At 41.2% G+C, this 14,891-nt stretch overlaps 2 protein-coding genes across 3 annotated transcripts in view; one reads left to right on the top strand and one right to left on the bottom strand.

Moving 5' to 3' along the window:
- The first annotated feature begins 2,785 nt into the window (after positions 1–2,785).
- Positions 2,786–6,424, top strand: LOC104290984 (dual specificity protein kinase CLK1-like). Its single transcript, XM_009890174.1, has 9 exons — positions 2,786–3,065; positions 3,985–4,101; positions 4,246–4,412; positions 4,488–4,582; positions 4,669–4,798; positions 4,957–5,039; positions 5,609–5,688; positions 5,925–6,015; positions 6,112–6,424. Exons 3-9 carry the CDS (start codon positions 4,259–4,261, stop codon positions 6,313–6,315), a joined length of 837 nt encoding a protein of 278 aa, XP_009888476.1. The 5' UTR covers positions 2,786–3,065; positions 3,985–4,101; positions 4,246–4,258; the 3' UTR covers positions 6,316–6,424.
- Positions 6,425–7,439: 1,015 nt separating this feature from the next.
- Positions 7,440–14,891, bottom strand: part of BZW1 (basic leucine zipper and W2 domains 1) — a 9,279-nt gene continuing 1,827 nt past the window's right edge. Inside the window, exons 2-11 of one of the 2 annotated variants that reach the window (XM_009890173.1) lie at positions 14,276–14,452; positions 11,853–11,947; positions 11,528–11,593; positions 11,112–11,247; positions 10,411–10,520; positions 10,120–10,290; positions 9,717–9,755; positions 9,157–9,205; positions 8,138–8,260; positions 7,440–7,873 (exon numbers count right to left, since the gene is read on the bottom strand). In XM_009890173.1, coding sequence (XP_009888475.1) covers positions 7,842–7,873; positions 8,138–8,260; positions 9,157–9,205; positions 9,717–9,755; positions 10,120–10,290; positions 10,411–10,520; positions 11,112–11,247; positions 11,528–11,593; positions 11,853–11,947; positions 14,276–14,452 — 998 coding nt within the window. In that variant the 3' untranslated portion in view covers positions 7,440–7,841. Of the gene's footprint in view, positions 7,874–8,137; positions 8,261–9,156; positions 9,296–9,608; positions 9,756–10,119; positions 10,291–10,410; positions 10,521–11,111; positions 11,248–11,527; positions 11,594–11,852; positions 11,948–14,275; positions 14,453–14,891 lie in introns of both variants that reach the window. The other variant, XM_009890172.1, reaches the window with a different exon arrangement.

The raw sequence follows: 14,891 nt of genomic DNA, 5'->3' as shown, positions 1-14,891 counted from the left end.
AAGAGGAGATGGGAGATAACTTTATCTGTTTTATCTGAAAGAGTTAGTTTTAGATTAGATACTGGGAAGAAATTCTTTACTGTGAGGGTGGTGAGGCACTGGAACTGGTTACCCAGAGAAGCTGTGGATGCCCCATGCCTTGAGGTGTTCAAGGCCAGGCTGGATGGGGCTTTGAGGAACCTGGTCTGGTGGGAGGTGTCCCTGCCCATGGCAGGGGGTTGGCACTCTGTGATCTTCAAGGTCCCCTCCAACCTAAACCATTCTGTGGTCATTTTGATTTAGCATTAGGAATTCTCCAGGAATCTGTAGAAAGAAGCATGGTAAGAGTTTATGACAAGTTCCTTGAAGTTTTCAAAAGCATGCTGGGCAATATTTGTACGCCCTTTTTAAGTACACGGAAGCCTTTTTCTTGTGGCCGAGCATATGCCCCATTGGGTGCCTGAGCAGCTTTGCAGAAATGACATGCGCGGTATGTGTTTAGTGTCTGAACCATGATACGTAAAATATTTTCAAAGTAGGTTATTCGTTTATGTTCCCCTATCACAGAGGTTAATTTGGAAAAGCTCTTGAATTAAAAATAAGAAAGAACAGAGAAAAAATGAAAATTGGGTAACTGAGGAAAAAAGCAATCTTCGTTATAGTGTTAATTTGATAATTAATGGCTTTGGAGATTAATTGTTTGACTTTGGGATGTAATTCAAAGAGCAAAATATCTTTGTTACAGAAGCGGCATTCCAGGCAAACTAGTTATCCTGACTCAGATAAAAAAGAAAGTCCGGATCGCAGATGTGACAGTGCTAATAAGAGAAGGAGGAGGTCATTAACTGGTCCACGGGAGAACAAGCACTGTAAACGGTATTCCAGGCAAACTAGTTATCCTGACTCGGATAAAAAAGAAAGTCCAGATCGCAGAAGATGTGACAGTGCTAATAAGAGAAAGAGGCGATCATTAACTGGTCCACAGCAGAACAAGCACTGCAAACATGGTCTTTCTAAACTTCCTGTCAGGTAAATAACTTTTTGACTCCTGATATCAGCAAGCATATGTTTTAAGATTTATTATTCTCATCAGGTCATCTGATAATGTATTGATTTCTGTTGGAGATATTTCAAGAGAGATGTCTTACGGCTTAAAACAAGAAGCTGTTGTGATAGGGGTACTAGAATTATTTTAATTAAGTTTATTTGATCCTTTGTTTGTAGTACCTGTTCAGAAACCAAATCTGTAAATGAAAGAGACCATCATGAACGACACTATGTTGAAGAATACAGAAACGAGTACAATCAAGGATGTGATACTGGGCATCACAGTAGCAAATCATCAGGTTATAGTGGGACGAGTAGTTACAAAAGGAAATACAAGACACATCACACTACCTGTCATCATCATCACTCACAGGTGGTGTGACCAATTTTAATTTAGGATTTTTTTTATTTTAAGAAGATGGATTCTTACCTGGGCAGTAGTAATTGAGTGTGGGGGTTTGGGGAATTCTGTCGATAATATTAATAGTTTATTCCTTTAGCTAATAGTAGTAGATTGTTAGGATTTTATTTCCTTGAGTGAGAATGTATAGTTTGTAGGTATGCTTGTAATACCACAGAACAGTCTTGCTGCTTGTTCATTGGCTATATGTGAGCAGATTGATGAACAATAACCATCAATTGGAGTACTTGAAATACAGGCATCACTTCTATGCCTTCAAAATTTTTATTATGACAAGCATTTATTTCAGCCCTACTTGAAAATCCAAGCAGAAGCCTTTAAACTTGCTTTTGACTAAGTATCACTGAAATAGCAGGGAGATGATGTTAGATTTTTACTTTTTTAAAATTTATTTAGTAAGGTGTTTTAAGTATCGCTGAAAAATCTGTAGAATCAGATATGTAAGATATGTGCCTACTAGCAGGGCAGTTTTTCTGGTCTTTGTTATATACTTAACTCCTAAAAAAGCTGAAGATAGGATTTATAATTTAAGATCTTCAGCTGAGACAGCCTAAAGTAAATGTGTATGCTATTTATGACTTAAAAAAAAATTATTATCAAATATTCAGACTAGTGATTTAATCTCTATTACTTAGGATGAGTATTTTAATATGGCCACAAGGCTATTTTCATACACATATATATATGATAATTATTAAATCCTTTTGCTTTAAAAAAAAAATGTGGGCACTGAAATCCTAAGGTAAAATTCAGTGAACCAGTCTTTTAAAAGAAAAACAGTTGTGTTGTAATTTTTTGTTGCCTTGCCACTTTGAGTATCTCATCTGAAAATCTGTTCCTTGCCATGTTTTTCTCCTGTAACATAAACTATGTGCCCTGTGAATTTCCGGGGACTGAATTTGAAATTGCTCCTGCCAACCGTTTGTGGCCTGGCGTGTATCTGAATGCCCGAATATCTCCCTGCTGAATGAATTTCGTATTCTGACCTGAATTCACTCGGGTTTATTGATTGGCTGGACGATCTTGGTGCCGTTCCAGAAGAGTCTTCGAAGGAAAAGATCCAGGAGTGTAGAGGATGATGAGGAGGGTCACCTGATCTGTCAGAGTGGAGACGTACTAAGTGCAAGATGTATAGAAAATTTTTCAAAATTTATTAACTTTTCAGCTAGAATAAGTTCTTTTAGCATAAGATGTGAGGGGGCTTTGGAAGTCTTTTCTTTCTGTCTTGACTTTTTTTTTGTTTGGGGGTGGGGATTGTTATTCTTTTTCTGTAGAACTTAAATATGTTTCTTTTTCCCTTTTCCTTTTTTCCCCCCCAAAAATAGTAAATGAAGTTAATGAACCTACTAGAATGAGATCCCCGTAAATGTGCCTTGACGAGAGTTGTCCAGTAACATCTCTCAAACTAGATATTTACAATTCAAAGAAGAACAGTCTAGAATAATCGTCAGTGATAGTACTTAGTGTTTTTGTTTGTTTTAATTTTGTTTGTTTGTTTTTAATAGCTGAGTAACATCATAGCTTCTGTGACAGAGTTCTTTTTCTTTATAGATGAGATTGTTGCTACTTTGGGTGAAGGTGCTTTTGGAAAAGTAGTGGAATGCATCGATCACAAAGCGTAAGTCTTTTTAATTAAATATATGTAATTTTTCTTACTGCTACCATCACGGTGTGGTTCGGGGAGGGCTTTCTGATTGTAGTGGGTTTTATCTTTACTTCCTCATGCACTGCTGTGTGTTTCTTTAAGGCTGCTGCATGTGGCCAAACATAATTTTATGTTAGTCCGTCATGCTAAAGCCAGCATGGAGGCAGGAGGGTGGTGGAGGGCGGGTGGATGAGGTGATGGGTGTGTCTTCTGCAGGCGCCCCCAGCCTGGCAGGGGTCGAAGGCTGGTGGGGGACAATGTAGGGTGAAGCTGAACCCCCCCCGATGCTGGGCAGTCCCTGGGACCTGCGCCAGCCCAGCTTTGTATAACGAACACGGTCTCTGATGTCATGTAGCTTACCTTGAAGTATCACCTGCGATGATGCAATGCCGTTTGGGTTCTAGCAGTGAGTATGTTATAAATCAAGAATGTATTTTGTGTTCAGTGGTAGTTTTGCAAAATTGTATGAAACTGGTTTGTCTTTCTAGTCACTGCAGAAGGCATTTGATGCCTCAGTTATATTTTTACTACTTAAACAAGGGAAGGCGACTTCTTATTTCTGACTGACAGTTGTGTTAGGCTGTGAGGTGTGGAAGTTTCTCCAATATTAGCCCAGCATACATAAATACAACGGGCAGGTAAATGGGACTTTTAACCTTTAAGAATAATACTGATATATAAGGTATCAAGTAGGTTTTCAAAATTTAAAGATGAAATTTTAGTTGTTTGTGCATCAGTGAACCTTGGTTATATTACGTCTTTTTGTACTTAAAAAAAGACCTTTTCTGATAAGGTTCCCATTGTTTTAGACAATGCATATGGTGATAATTAGTGAATGTTCTTAGTTAAAACTGCTCATTGTTCCAATCGCTGTTAAAACCTGTCTTTTCAGGGAAGGCAGACACGTAGCTGTGAAAATAGTAAAAAATGTTGATAGGTACTCCGAAGCAGCTCGTGCAGAAATACAAGTACTGGCACATTTAAATGCATCAGATCCCAGCAGTACATAGTAAGTATATGAAACTGACTGTACTTTGTTTTGGCTTTAAGATTTCTATGACATCACTTTCTGTAATGTATGTCGTATGTATCTGAGTGTTACACAGCTTCCTGTTGCGATTCATGTATTGTCCTTATTTTCCTACTTTTGCAGTCGCTGTGTCCAGATGTTAGAATGGTTTGAGTACTATGGCCATGTCTGCATTGTTTTTGAGCTCCTGGGGCTCAGCACCTATGACTTCATTAAAGAGAACGGCTTTCAGCCCTTTAGGCTGGAGCACATTAGACAGATGGCGTATCAGATCTGCAAATCTGTGAACTGTAAGTACGTTTCTTTTTTTGCGTTACTTGTTCAATTTTCTTTGTGGAATTTGCTGACAAATATTTACCTTGCAGTTCTGCATTTGAACAAGTTGACACATACAGATCTGAAACCAGAAAACATTTTATTTGTGACGTCTGACTATGTAGAAGAGTATAACCCCAAACTGGTAAGTTGCTGTCCTCTTCCCTGCCTCCCCCCCAGCCATGGTCTGGGTTTATTTGGTCACTTGCATCCCATTGTGGCTCATTTCAGAAATGCGATGAACGCACGCTGAAAAATCCAGACATCAAAGTTGTGGACTTTGGGAGCGCAACATATGATGATGAGTATCATAGCACTTTGGTGTCTACAAGACATTACAGAGCTCCTGAAGTTATCCTAGGTCAGTAGAACTCTGTTAGGCTGATGTTAGGCTGATCTTTCCTGTAAGATTTTTTTGTATGCTATCAACCGGTGCTACAGAGATGTTGCGCGTCTTGCTTGACCTGTCAAACTGTGCGCAGGCTGGTATAAACATGAACCTTCTGAATCTTTTTACAGCACTGGGATGGTCACACCCATGTGATGTTTGGAGCATAGGATGTATTCTCATAGAATATTACCTTGGATTCACAGTATTTCCGGTAGGTAACTATGACCCTTAAAATGATGTGGCGTGTATAATGCTCGCCAGCTTGGTGGAAATATGCTACAGAGAGGTGAGGACTAAATAGAACAGTCCATGCAAGAAATTAGGCTGCGGTTGTCTGTAGCGCCAAGTTGAAGAGAATAGATGATGTAGGCACAAAGGAACTTTCTCATCAGGTTTCTGCAGGTTGCTTTCAGTAAACATTTTGGCAGCAGCTTGATAAGAAGGCTCACCCTGTGAACATTTGTAATTTACAAGCCACACTAATGCTGTAGCTTCATCTGTTACCATTGGCAAATATTTCTGACGTACCCGATTTCTGTCATCTTGACAGTATTGCTGAAACTTGGAATTTATGAACAAAGGAAAAAAAAAAAAAGGCCAGACCAAGGGGGAAAAAACCCTCCAGTAGATCTTAACATATTTCAGGAAGCAGATGACTACAGCCTCTCTTTTTTCCTTAACCTGAAATTGATTATTGGTTGCAGGGTACAGAATGCAGGCAGGTTAGGGTGTTGTTCTTAACTTCCTCTAACAATGAACAAAAATGTCTTTTCCCTCCAGACCCATGACAGCAAAGAACACCTGGCAATGATGGAGCGAATCCTGGGGCCTTTGCCAGATCACATGATAAAGAAAACCAGGTAACTACATTTTTCCATACCTGGACTGCTGTAGTTGAAGTATTTTCACATTTGGTTTAATAGCAAATTTTTAAAAAAAAATTTAGTAGACTCATCCTTTTGCTCTACTTAATAAGCTGACCACTCTTGTGGAATATTCCCAGCTCAGTTCTCAATTTGTGAACAAACATGCTAATAAACATCTAGTGAAGGGACAAAGAGACTCTGCATAACAATCTGTGGTCTGTTTGTTTAAGGAAACGCAAATACTTCATTAAGCACCGGCTGAATTGGGATGAACACAGTTCTGCTGGCAGATACATCTCAAGGCGCTGTAAGCCACTGAAGGTAAGATGACAGAAGGAAAAATGCTTTTGGGGAGAGGAGCTTTAAGTGCAGTGACAAGACTAAAAAAAACATGTTTCCTTGGGTTTTTTTGTGAAGGAATTCATGACGTGCCATGACTCTGACCATGAGAATCTCTTTGACCTCATTCAAAAGATGCTGGAGTATGACCCAGCCAAGCGCATTACTCTTGAAGAAGCACTGAAACATCCTTTCTTCTTCCCACTGAAACAGGAAAAAAGGGCGCTATCGCCTGTAGCTGAGCAGGCTGACCCAGATGTCAGTCCACCAAAGAAACATTAAAAATACTAAAGTATTTATTGTACAGCTATTTTGTAAATGCCTTATTTTGTATTGTGACTTTTTGGATACTGATGTTTAATCCAGCTGCTGTAATAAAACTTATTTAAGAAGAAGATACTGATGAATCGGGTTGTGTTTCCTTAGTAAAAAATCTTGGGACACTTGCACTTCCAACATTCGGAAAACACTCTCTTCTCTATAAAATAGGCCTCCTAGCAGCAAAGAAGTATTCTAATTATCTTTTAGTCAACTGTCATTGGAATAGCAAAAGACCCAAGAACTGATTTTTACCCTGTAGTGTGACTGGTGCTTCTTTTTTGACTAAGAGAACAGAGACAGCCCTTGACATTAAGTGTAAGGATGGCCTTTATTTGGTTAAAAAAAAAAATTACAAAGTAAGGAAGATGACTGTAATATTCAACAGATTGTTTTGTGATCATTTTTTTTTTTTAAATTTTAGTAGGTGTACTGAGTTACTGGTATTTCAGTTAATCTTCATTATTAGCTTACAGCTGTATAGATTTCACTCTTACCAAATCTTTCTTGAATTGCTGTCCTGAGAATTTGCATTAAGAATTCAAAGTTTCAGGGAACAGATAAGCTGTTTGGTTTAACATGTCAACTGCCAGCACAAAATAATCTCTAAACTTCAGAGGGAGGAGGTAGAGTTTTGTCCACCTTCACCTGAGTACCACAAGCACGCTCGCCCCCCTGCCCCAGGCCTGCCAGCAGCACAGGCCAGGGCTCTCAAGGGCCCTCAGGCAGCTGTACCTGGAACTCTCTCCCTTCCATAAGAGAAGTGGCAGACTCCCCCAGAAGCAATGCCTCAGGCTATGCTGTGCCTTGGGGACACAGGCCACCAGCTGTGACAGCCAGCAGGCTTGGAGATGCCACTCCTCATGCCCCAGCATGGTTCCTGTTCACTGCCACCAGAACAGCTGCTCTCTAGTAGGACGCTGAGCTGGGATAGAGGATTGCTTTATGCTGGAAGTATAGCAAAGAGATGATAAAGTCCTTGGGGAGACAGACAACCACCTATGAATGGGGTTATGTGGAGCACATGGCACAGATTGAAGTGTCACACCAAGTTACCACACAAACCACAGCCTCTTCACTTTGGAGGCTTTTTACAGTTTAATTTACTAACAGAACTGCCGTAAATTTCATTCACCGTATCATGTCTACTCAAATATAGATAGAAAACCCAAGGGATAAAATGGATTTCATTGTGGAAGGCCTTAAATTACGTCATTACAGTAGAAAATACAGGAGGTAGAATATAACTGAAAGGACAAATGCAGGTTAGAGTCAAATCTATAATAGCTCCTGTAAGCTACCTAAAACATGGTTTTAAAAACTAAACCCAGTATTTCAATAACGATAGAAAACAGTTAAAATAAATTGCCATGAGAGCCCTTATATCATGCTTGATACAGGGAGGTAGGATGTAAGAATCAGAAGGACACATGAGACATGACACGTATCTACAGCTCCTGTTTGCTTTACTGAGGACAGAGTTTCACAGGTCAGTCACCCTCTTCAGCTTCAGACTCCGACTCTGGAACAGAGAGACCTCATCAACGCACTGGCAGTGGGTCAGCACCCCCCAACCCCGAGTTCAGCCCCTGCCCCGCATCCCCTGCAATAAATAGCTGCTACCGGATCCACACGGATTTCACCAGCAAGCTTTTCTAGCCAGTACTGGGGGGCACGCCCAGCCTCAGACCAGCAATTAACTCCCCACCCCCCCCAAAGCAAAGCATTATTGCACTAAGGTTCCCAAAAACGAACACCCTCAACTTATGAGCTGATCTGCTGTTACCTTCTTCAGCATTCTTGAGCCATTCAACAAACTTTTTCATTTGCTCCAGAAAAACCCTCTTTCCTTTTGCAAGATGAGCATCTTTATACCACTTCAGGATGGGTTCTTCACTCAGAACTTCAGCTGTAAGTTGAGCGAGAGCAGTGTTATCACAGCAAACCACTGACCACCACCTACCCAGGGCCCCTGACTGGCAGCCTCCGCTTCCTCCCCTGGAAGCATCACAATCCACGCTCCTTCCCTGGGTATGGCTGGACACACCTGCGCCAGGAGTGCCTCCTATTTTAAAAATTCTGAGAACCGTGTGTTTCAGATTGGCTGCTGGGGCTTCCCCCGAGCACTGCACTTTGACTCCCACTAACAGTCTTGAGTGTTTCACAGCTATTTGAGATGACACGCTCCAAGGAAAGCTTCAGTCAGCTGCTGTCAACAGAGGCAAATTTGTTAAAGCCCAAGTACAACACAGGAAGTGTTTTTTTTAAATTCTACAAGTACAATATAATCTTCAATTTAACAAGTTTCCTTGTGTACCTGTGGTGTTTCCACAGCTGTACAACATGTTTTTCAGTTACACCTTTTAACAGCAAGCCCAGAGCACCCCAAAACACCTTGGTGGTCTTAATCTCTGGCTGTCCACAGCTAACAAGAATACACTATCATGTACCCTTCCCTAACTTAAAAGGGCCAAAGAGCCTTAAAATCTACACTTCGCTTTGCTCTACCACAACTCTTAAAAATCTAGTAGACAGGCAGCATCTCTGACTAGAGGGGTACTTCCCCAAGCACAGATGCATCCACCTTTGCATTCTACTGCTCCACCTTTGCAAACAGAAGGTGGAAAATTCTTCAGCTCATGAAGTGCAATGCTGTAGCACTGATCTTCCCTACAGGTCTTATCAGGATTGAAGCATTCTACAAACACAGGCTTTAAAAAAACAAAAAAAACCCCAAAACACCACAACAAAAACAACCACCAAACAAAAAACAACCCCCCAAATCTATAACCCCACAGAACTTACCTTTATAGAAGAGCACCACTATTTTCTGGAAGGCTTTCATGAAGTGAATGTTGTCATAACAATACTCCTGAATCTTCAACAGAAGAGTCAGCTCTGACTGACCTTGGGTAGTAAAGGCAGCAAGTAGAGGGCTGTATTGCTGCAACAGGAACGACAAATTGGCACACACAGAGCACTGACCTCCTGACTAGACTGGTTACACAGTTTCCACCAGCCACTGCTTAGAAATTTGCAGCCCCCATCCCAACAGTGCTTCTACAGAAGTGCTTCTGCTTTGGCCTCAGTAGCTTGGACTGTAATACCACAGTTAGGAGGGGAAGAGTCCTCTGTCCAATGCTGCTTCTGCATTAGGGAGTTTCTAGGTTTTAACTCATTTAAAAAGGGAGCTGGAGAGAGAGGGAAGCCCAAGCTCTACCCAAAGGCTGCAAGGGTCCATACTTCCATTACACTACCTTCAAGTGCTTAATGGCTTGCTCTGCTACCAGCTCCTCCTTTTTGTTCCATTCCACTGTGCTCATTACACTGGACCAGATTATGGCTACCACAGTCTGTTCCGAGATGTTGTTTTTCTTCATCTCCTCCTTCACGTACAAGATTATCTGCCAGTCAGAATAAAGAGAGTCAGCACGTAGGCCACATATGGCACTAAAGTAAATTAAAATTTCTGTTTTAAAGGCAACCTAGAAGCCTTCAGAATCACAAACAACTCTACTGATCATACAGCAGGATTCGGGATGTTAAAGAAAGACTACGAAGCTAATACTGGAACACCCTGGTCCTAATTTTAATTCTTAGTGAGAGCTAGGTGTTCAACTTCAGTATTTAATTAGACATATAACTTCAGATTAGTATTAGATGCTATTGCATTTCAGATAATTTGAGTGAAGTTCCTACAGAAAAAAAAAAGAGAGAGGGGGAAAAAAAAAATAAAAAAGCACCTACACCTTGTCTACAAATACTTACATCCTTGAACGGATCTCCCCGTGACATCTGCTCCTGAAGTTCTTTCTGCAGCTCCTTCCGAGCTCCTATGGTTTGCTGGTTCCGAACATACTCAGAAAGTTCTTTTAGTCCTGCTTCAGTGAAGTACTTGGAGAAGTGTTCAACACTTTGTTTGTTGGCTGGGAAGAGTTCCTGTAAACAAAGTTTTACAACAACTCTTTCACAAGAGAAACGCATCTTGAGCACTTTGCTGGTAAATGCTATTTACTAAACTGGCTTAAGTAGTAAATCAGTAATTTCAGTGGTACTCACCATCAGCCTGTTATCCATATTTACTTTACGAAGACTGACAGCCACTGCATTAATATCTTTCTCATTTATCCATGATTTGAACAGCTTGACTGCAAAAGCTGCAGAAACACCTGTGCAACAGAAATAGTAATATTATTACTGAAATTTGAAACAAAGGGCATCATAAAGCCTGAGAGTACAGGGCACCTAGTTTGCCAGACCCCTGCTCAAAGCAGCAGCAGCAGCTGTGCTCAGAGGCAGTTCCAGTGCGGTCTGCAGCGCTTCTGCTTGAGGATACTGCAGCCTGAGGCATGTTGGACTTTCCGCACCACTCAGCATCACAAAGGCTTCCCTGTACTAAACTCACTCTCCTTGCTGCCATTTAGGAAGGAACCTAAAGCCATGATGCACCTTCTGCACCCTGCAAGGTCCCTCTCCAAAATACAGTACTGCCTTGCTGGGCAACACTAGCAATGGCAGCCCCCAGCGTCATGCAGGCAAGTCCTACACACAAGCTTTCTGAAAAGGCCAGTTTTCTAGAGTCTCAGCAAGACCTTCCAGGTTGCGAGGCAGTGTGTTCACCTTTGCTAATCCTGTAGTGAATCTATCACCAGATGAAACTAGTGAGCTGCAAGGGTGTACTGTCACCACAATTCCCACCTGCTTGTCATGGTTGTGTCCCCCACCATCCTTCCCTAAAGGAGGAGTTGGGCAACACTTACCTTCTTTAACCAAGTTCTCATTGTAAAGACTGTTGAGAATCGATGCATTAAGTGTCCCGTTGGCTAGCAGAATACCCGTCAACATGGCCAGCTTGTTCCGCTCAGACTCCGAGAACCCTTTCAGGAACAGCAGCAACTGCAAGAGGGATTAAAAGGAGTTGCCATCAAACTACCATTTCTTACTAAAGTTTGGCTACTGCCTCCACGTTAGACACTTTTGTTTCAATCAAGCTATTCAACTAGCAGAAGCACTTCTTCACTGGTAGTCTTCGCCACTAGTTGTGCAAGCGAGCTGTTCTTCTATCAACAACTTAAATGTTCTATTTTAATAACCCATTGTATGATATAACTCTTCTGTACAGAGTGATTAACCAGCAGAATTTGAAGGTTTATTTGTCTGCTGGTAAGGCCCATACCTTTTTGACTTCATCTTCAAAGCCTTTCTCCAGGTACTTGTAACGCCTGATTAGCTTGTTAAAAACCTAAAGGGATAGAGAGTGTGTTATTTTTCGCTCTGAACTACCATTCAACTAGAATTTTAAAAAATCAAGTTCAGTAAAGTTGGTCTGAACTCTTTAGAGCACTTTTAGATTAGAACAGTGATACTCTACCTCTTCTAGTACACGTCTTAAAGCCATACTTTATTTCTTTATTATTACTTTATTTACTTTCAACCACACAAACATTTCATTTTTGACCACTAATCAGTTTAAGTTCAATTGTACTCATTTCAGAACTGACCTGAGCAAATGCTTGCATGGTTTCTAGGTCTTCCTGTGCTGCAAATACACAGACGTTTGTACGTGTCATGTCATCTGCCAGGGTACCACCTGGGGCTAAAGAAGGGTTTCAGCGTTAGTGGTATTACTCCCCAGTGAGAGTACGGAGCAGTGTCCACAGTAAGGATTCCAATATCCATAACATGTCACGCGTTGTCCTTTCATGATACACTGAACGACTGGATCACTGAAGACACCCCTACATTTCCACCTGCTCCACTGCTGTAGCGGAACTTTAAAATCAGTAGCTTAGACACGATCATTTAAATATTCTGACCTCCTACTGCTAACTGCATTGGCGACACATCTTTGTTTACATATTGATAAGTTAACAGGACCCTGAGCTCCTCTCCCCTTTAAGGAAGCCATTAGAGCTGCTTAACGCTAGCAAGCGTCTTTTTAGTGTCTGCTGCGATAGTGCTGCTTTGTAAGTGTCTTAAATAACAGAGTGAGGCACAACAGGAGATGAAAAATGTAGAGATGCATGTTCACAATTCAGTGCCCCAGAGATGAGCTTGAAACTTCAGTCTTGAAAGGCACTTCAGATTTTTAGCTGCTAACTAGAAGATGGTTCTTCACCATTCCTCATCAGTTTAATACAGGCATCCGACCGGTAGCCAGGCTGCTTCACTAGCTAGAGTGAATGCAAGTTACCAACTCCAGTGCCAGAACACCTCATCACCGATCTCTATGCCACACTACATATAAGGGAGATCCTTTTGTTATGTATTAGTCAAAAACATGACTTAAAAAACAGAGATCAGCATCAGCAATAAGAATATTAAAAGGTGGTAAGGCAACAGGATGCCAGTTTTTATTTGGGCCTTGTCTGACTAAAGACCAAAGCTAGTCTGCCTAGCTACTCGTGACAGAGAGGGAGTTGAGTAAAGGATCCCTATATCACCATTAATACCGCAATGCATTTTTCCCCTCCCTCTCAGCCTCATTCCTAGGAGGAATACTTCCTCAGGCAGTATGCAATGGTTAAGACTCTTGAATGTAAACCCACAGATTGTAACAATTTGTACATTACCGATTTCAAGCAGCGATGCTCCATGTCTGCTCCATGGCAGACAAGTTTACTTACTCATGCTACCGCTCTTATAACATCAGCAAAAGAGCCTCTTGCCAAAAGGAACATCACAGTAACTTCAGTCTACGTAACACTGTTCCAATACGCAGCTTTGAGGTAAGCGGACACACTTAATGAAGTTAACCCATTTGGAAAGCCTTGCTCTTCAAGCATGTGTCTGAGGAAGCCACCTGGCATTTCTACAGTGTCAATATGAAGACCACCTGAACACACAACAGATGCACTCTCCCAAACCAGCCGCTCCCACTGCAGAACTGCCATCCCCAGTCTGACTGTGGCCCAGAATCAGGTATTTCCTCTCCTCCCCCTATGCATTTAGGTCCTTTGAATTTTATTTCTGTTACATTACACAAAATCTTCTGCAACTGCCAAATTTCTCATTTAAGTCCTCCCCCAACTATTGCATAACAAAGGCTAAAATCTGAGACAGACCTTTTTAGTCTAGGGAGATAACATCAAGGGTCCTCTGCACAGCCTGTATTTTAAATGGGTCCCTGCCATCTGAACCCCTTCTAACTAAACAGTATTTAGTCAGGCAGGAAATGTAAAGTCTAAATCTAGAAATAACCCCCCCCCTTTTTTTTTTTCTACTATTTTCACCCTCATTTAGCTTTATCTGCTTCTCACCTGGTTGGTAAGCATCTGTTCTGCTCTTTACACACAGTGTGCACGTGAGTTTACAAGATCTTTCATCATCACGTTTCACTTCCTCAGTTCCCTGTGTCTTCTGCTGACTTGACTACCCTCTTATTTCTCACTCCCCAACATCTGCTAGAGCCCACGACCTCACTATTGCCAACAGCAAACAATTTGTAATAGCATTACCAAGACCAAGCACCTCAGATTCTCCTGTAAACAATATTACTTTCCAAAATAACAGGGCAGGGAACACAAAGCACATGATCACGTCAGAATCTTTCAGGGCAACTCTGTTGGCCGTGCAACCACAGACCCGAAACAAGTATTCATACATATCACATCAGCAGAAGGGAACTTAACTACAGAGTCAAGATCCACTCTTGATAAAAAAAAAAAATCCAGTATATTTTCCTTTAAGCCAAGTTTGTAAAGTCTACACTTTGACTCAAGCAAAAGCACAGTAGGGTATACACAGTATTTCAACAGTAACCTCGGTTAGTCACTAAGATGGTCAGACAGTTTACCACAGATAACTTAAACCCTGTTCTACAGCTCAATGGGCTCTTCAGCAGAGTTTTTACACTGAAAGAAAACTGAGCTTTTGTAGAGTTAAGTGAACAAAGGCTGACAGCAGCCCTATCAAAGGGACTTACCCAGCATTCCACCAGCCACCAGGATGTCAAAAAGCGTTTCTGCATAGCGGCGATAGTCAAGTTTTGCACCAGAAGCATCAAGAAACTTTGCTACTGCCTCCAAGTCAGTGCCAGTTTCGCTTAAACCTTGAATAATACAGTCCTGGAACTGAGTAGGGTCAAACCTCTCTTTTTCATCTGTGAAGACAAAGTGTTGAAATGCAGTTGCCACACACAGCTAGTTGGTTTTTAAAGTCTGTAATTTAAATTTTATTAATAAAAACAAATCCAAAACAAAACTTGCACTGGCAAGCCCAAAATTAAACAGAACTGAGATCATTCCAGTCTTCCAAGGCAAGTGGTATTAACTATCACAAACAGCAACTTAACAGTGAAGCCTAAAATGAATTTCAATGGCCAATATAGCAGTAAGAAGTCCTACTGCTTTCATTCCCCTATTCAAAGCTGGGGGAAAGGCTATCAAAAGCTAAAACATTCCTTAGTCACCTCTAACTGAATTCTCACAGTACTTTCACTACGAAGAACAGTCGTTTGTGACGATCATTAGTTGGCTCTTAGAAAACTTATCTGACTTCTCGGTTTGATTCTCATACCCCGTTCACGTTAGATCACTCTT

The sequence above is a fragment of the Charadrius vociferus genome, unplaced genomic scaffold, assembly GCF_000708025.1.
Source record: "Charadrius vociferus isolate BGI_N301 unplaced genomic scaffold, ASM70802v2 scaffold147, whole genome shotgun sequence".
Classification (NCBI taxonomy): domain Eukaryota; kingdom Metazoa; phylum Chordata; class Aves; order Charadriiformes; family Charadriidae; genus Charadrius; species Charadrius vociferus.
This window is presented reverse-complemented; position numbering and strand designations above follow the sequence as displayed.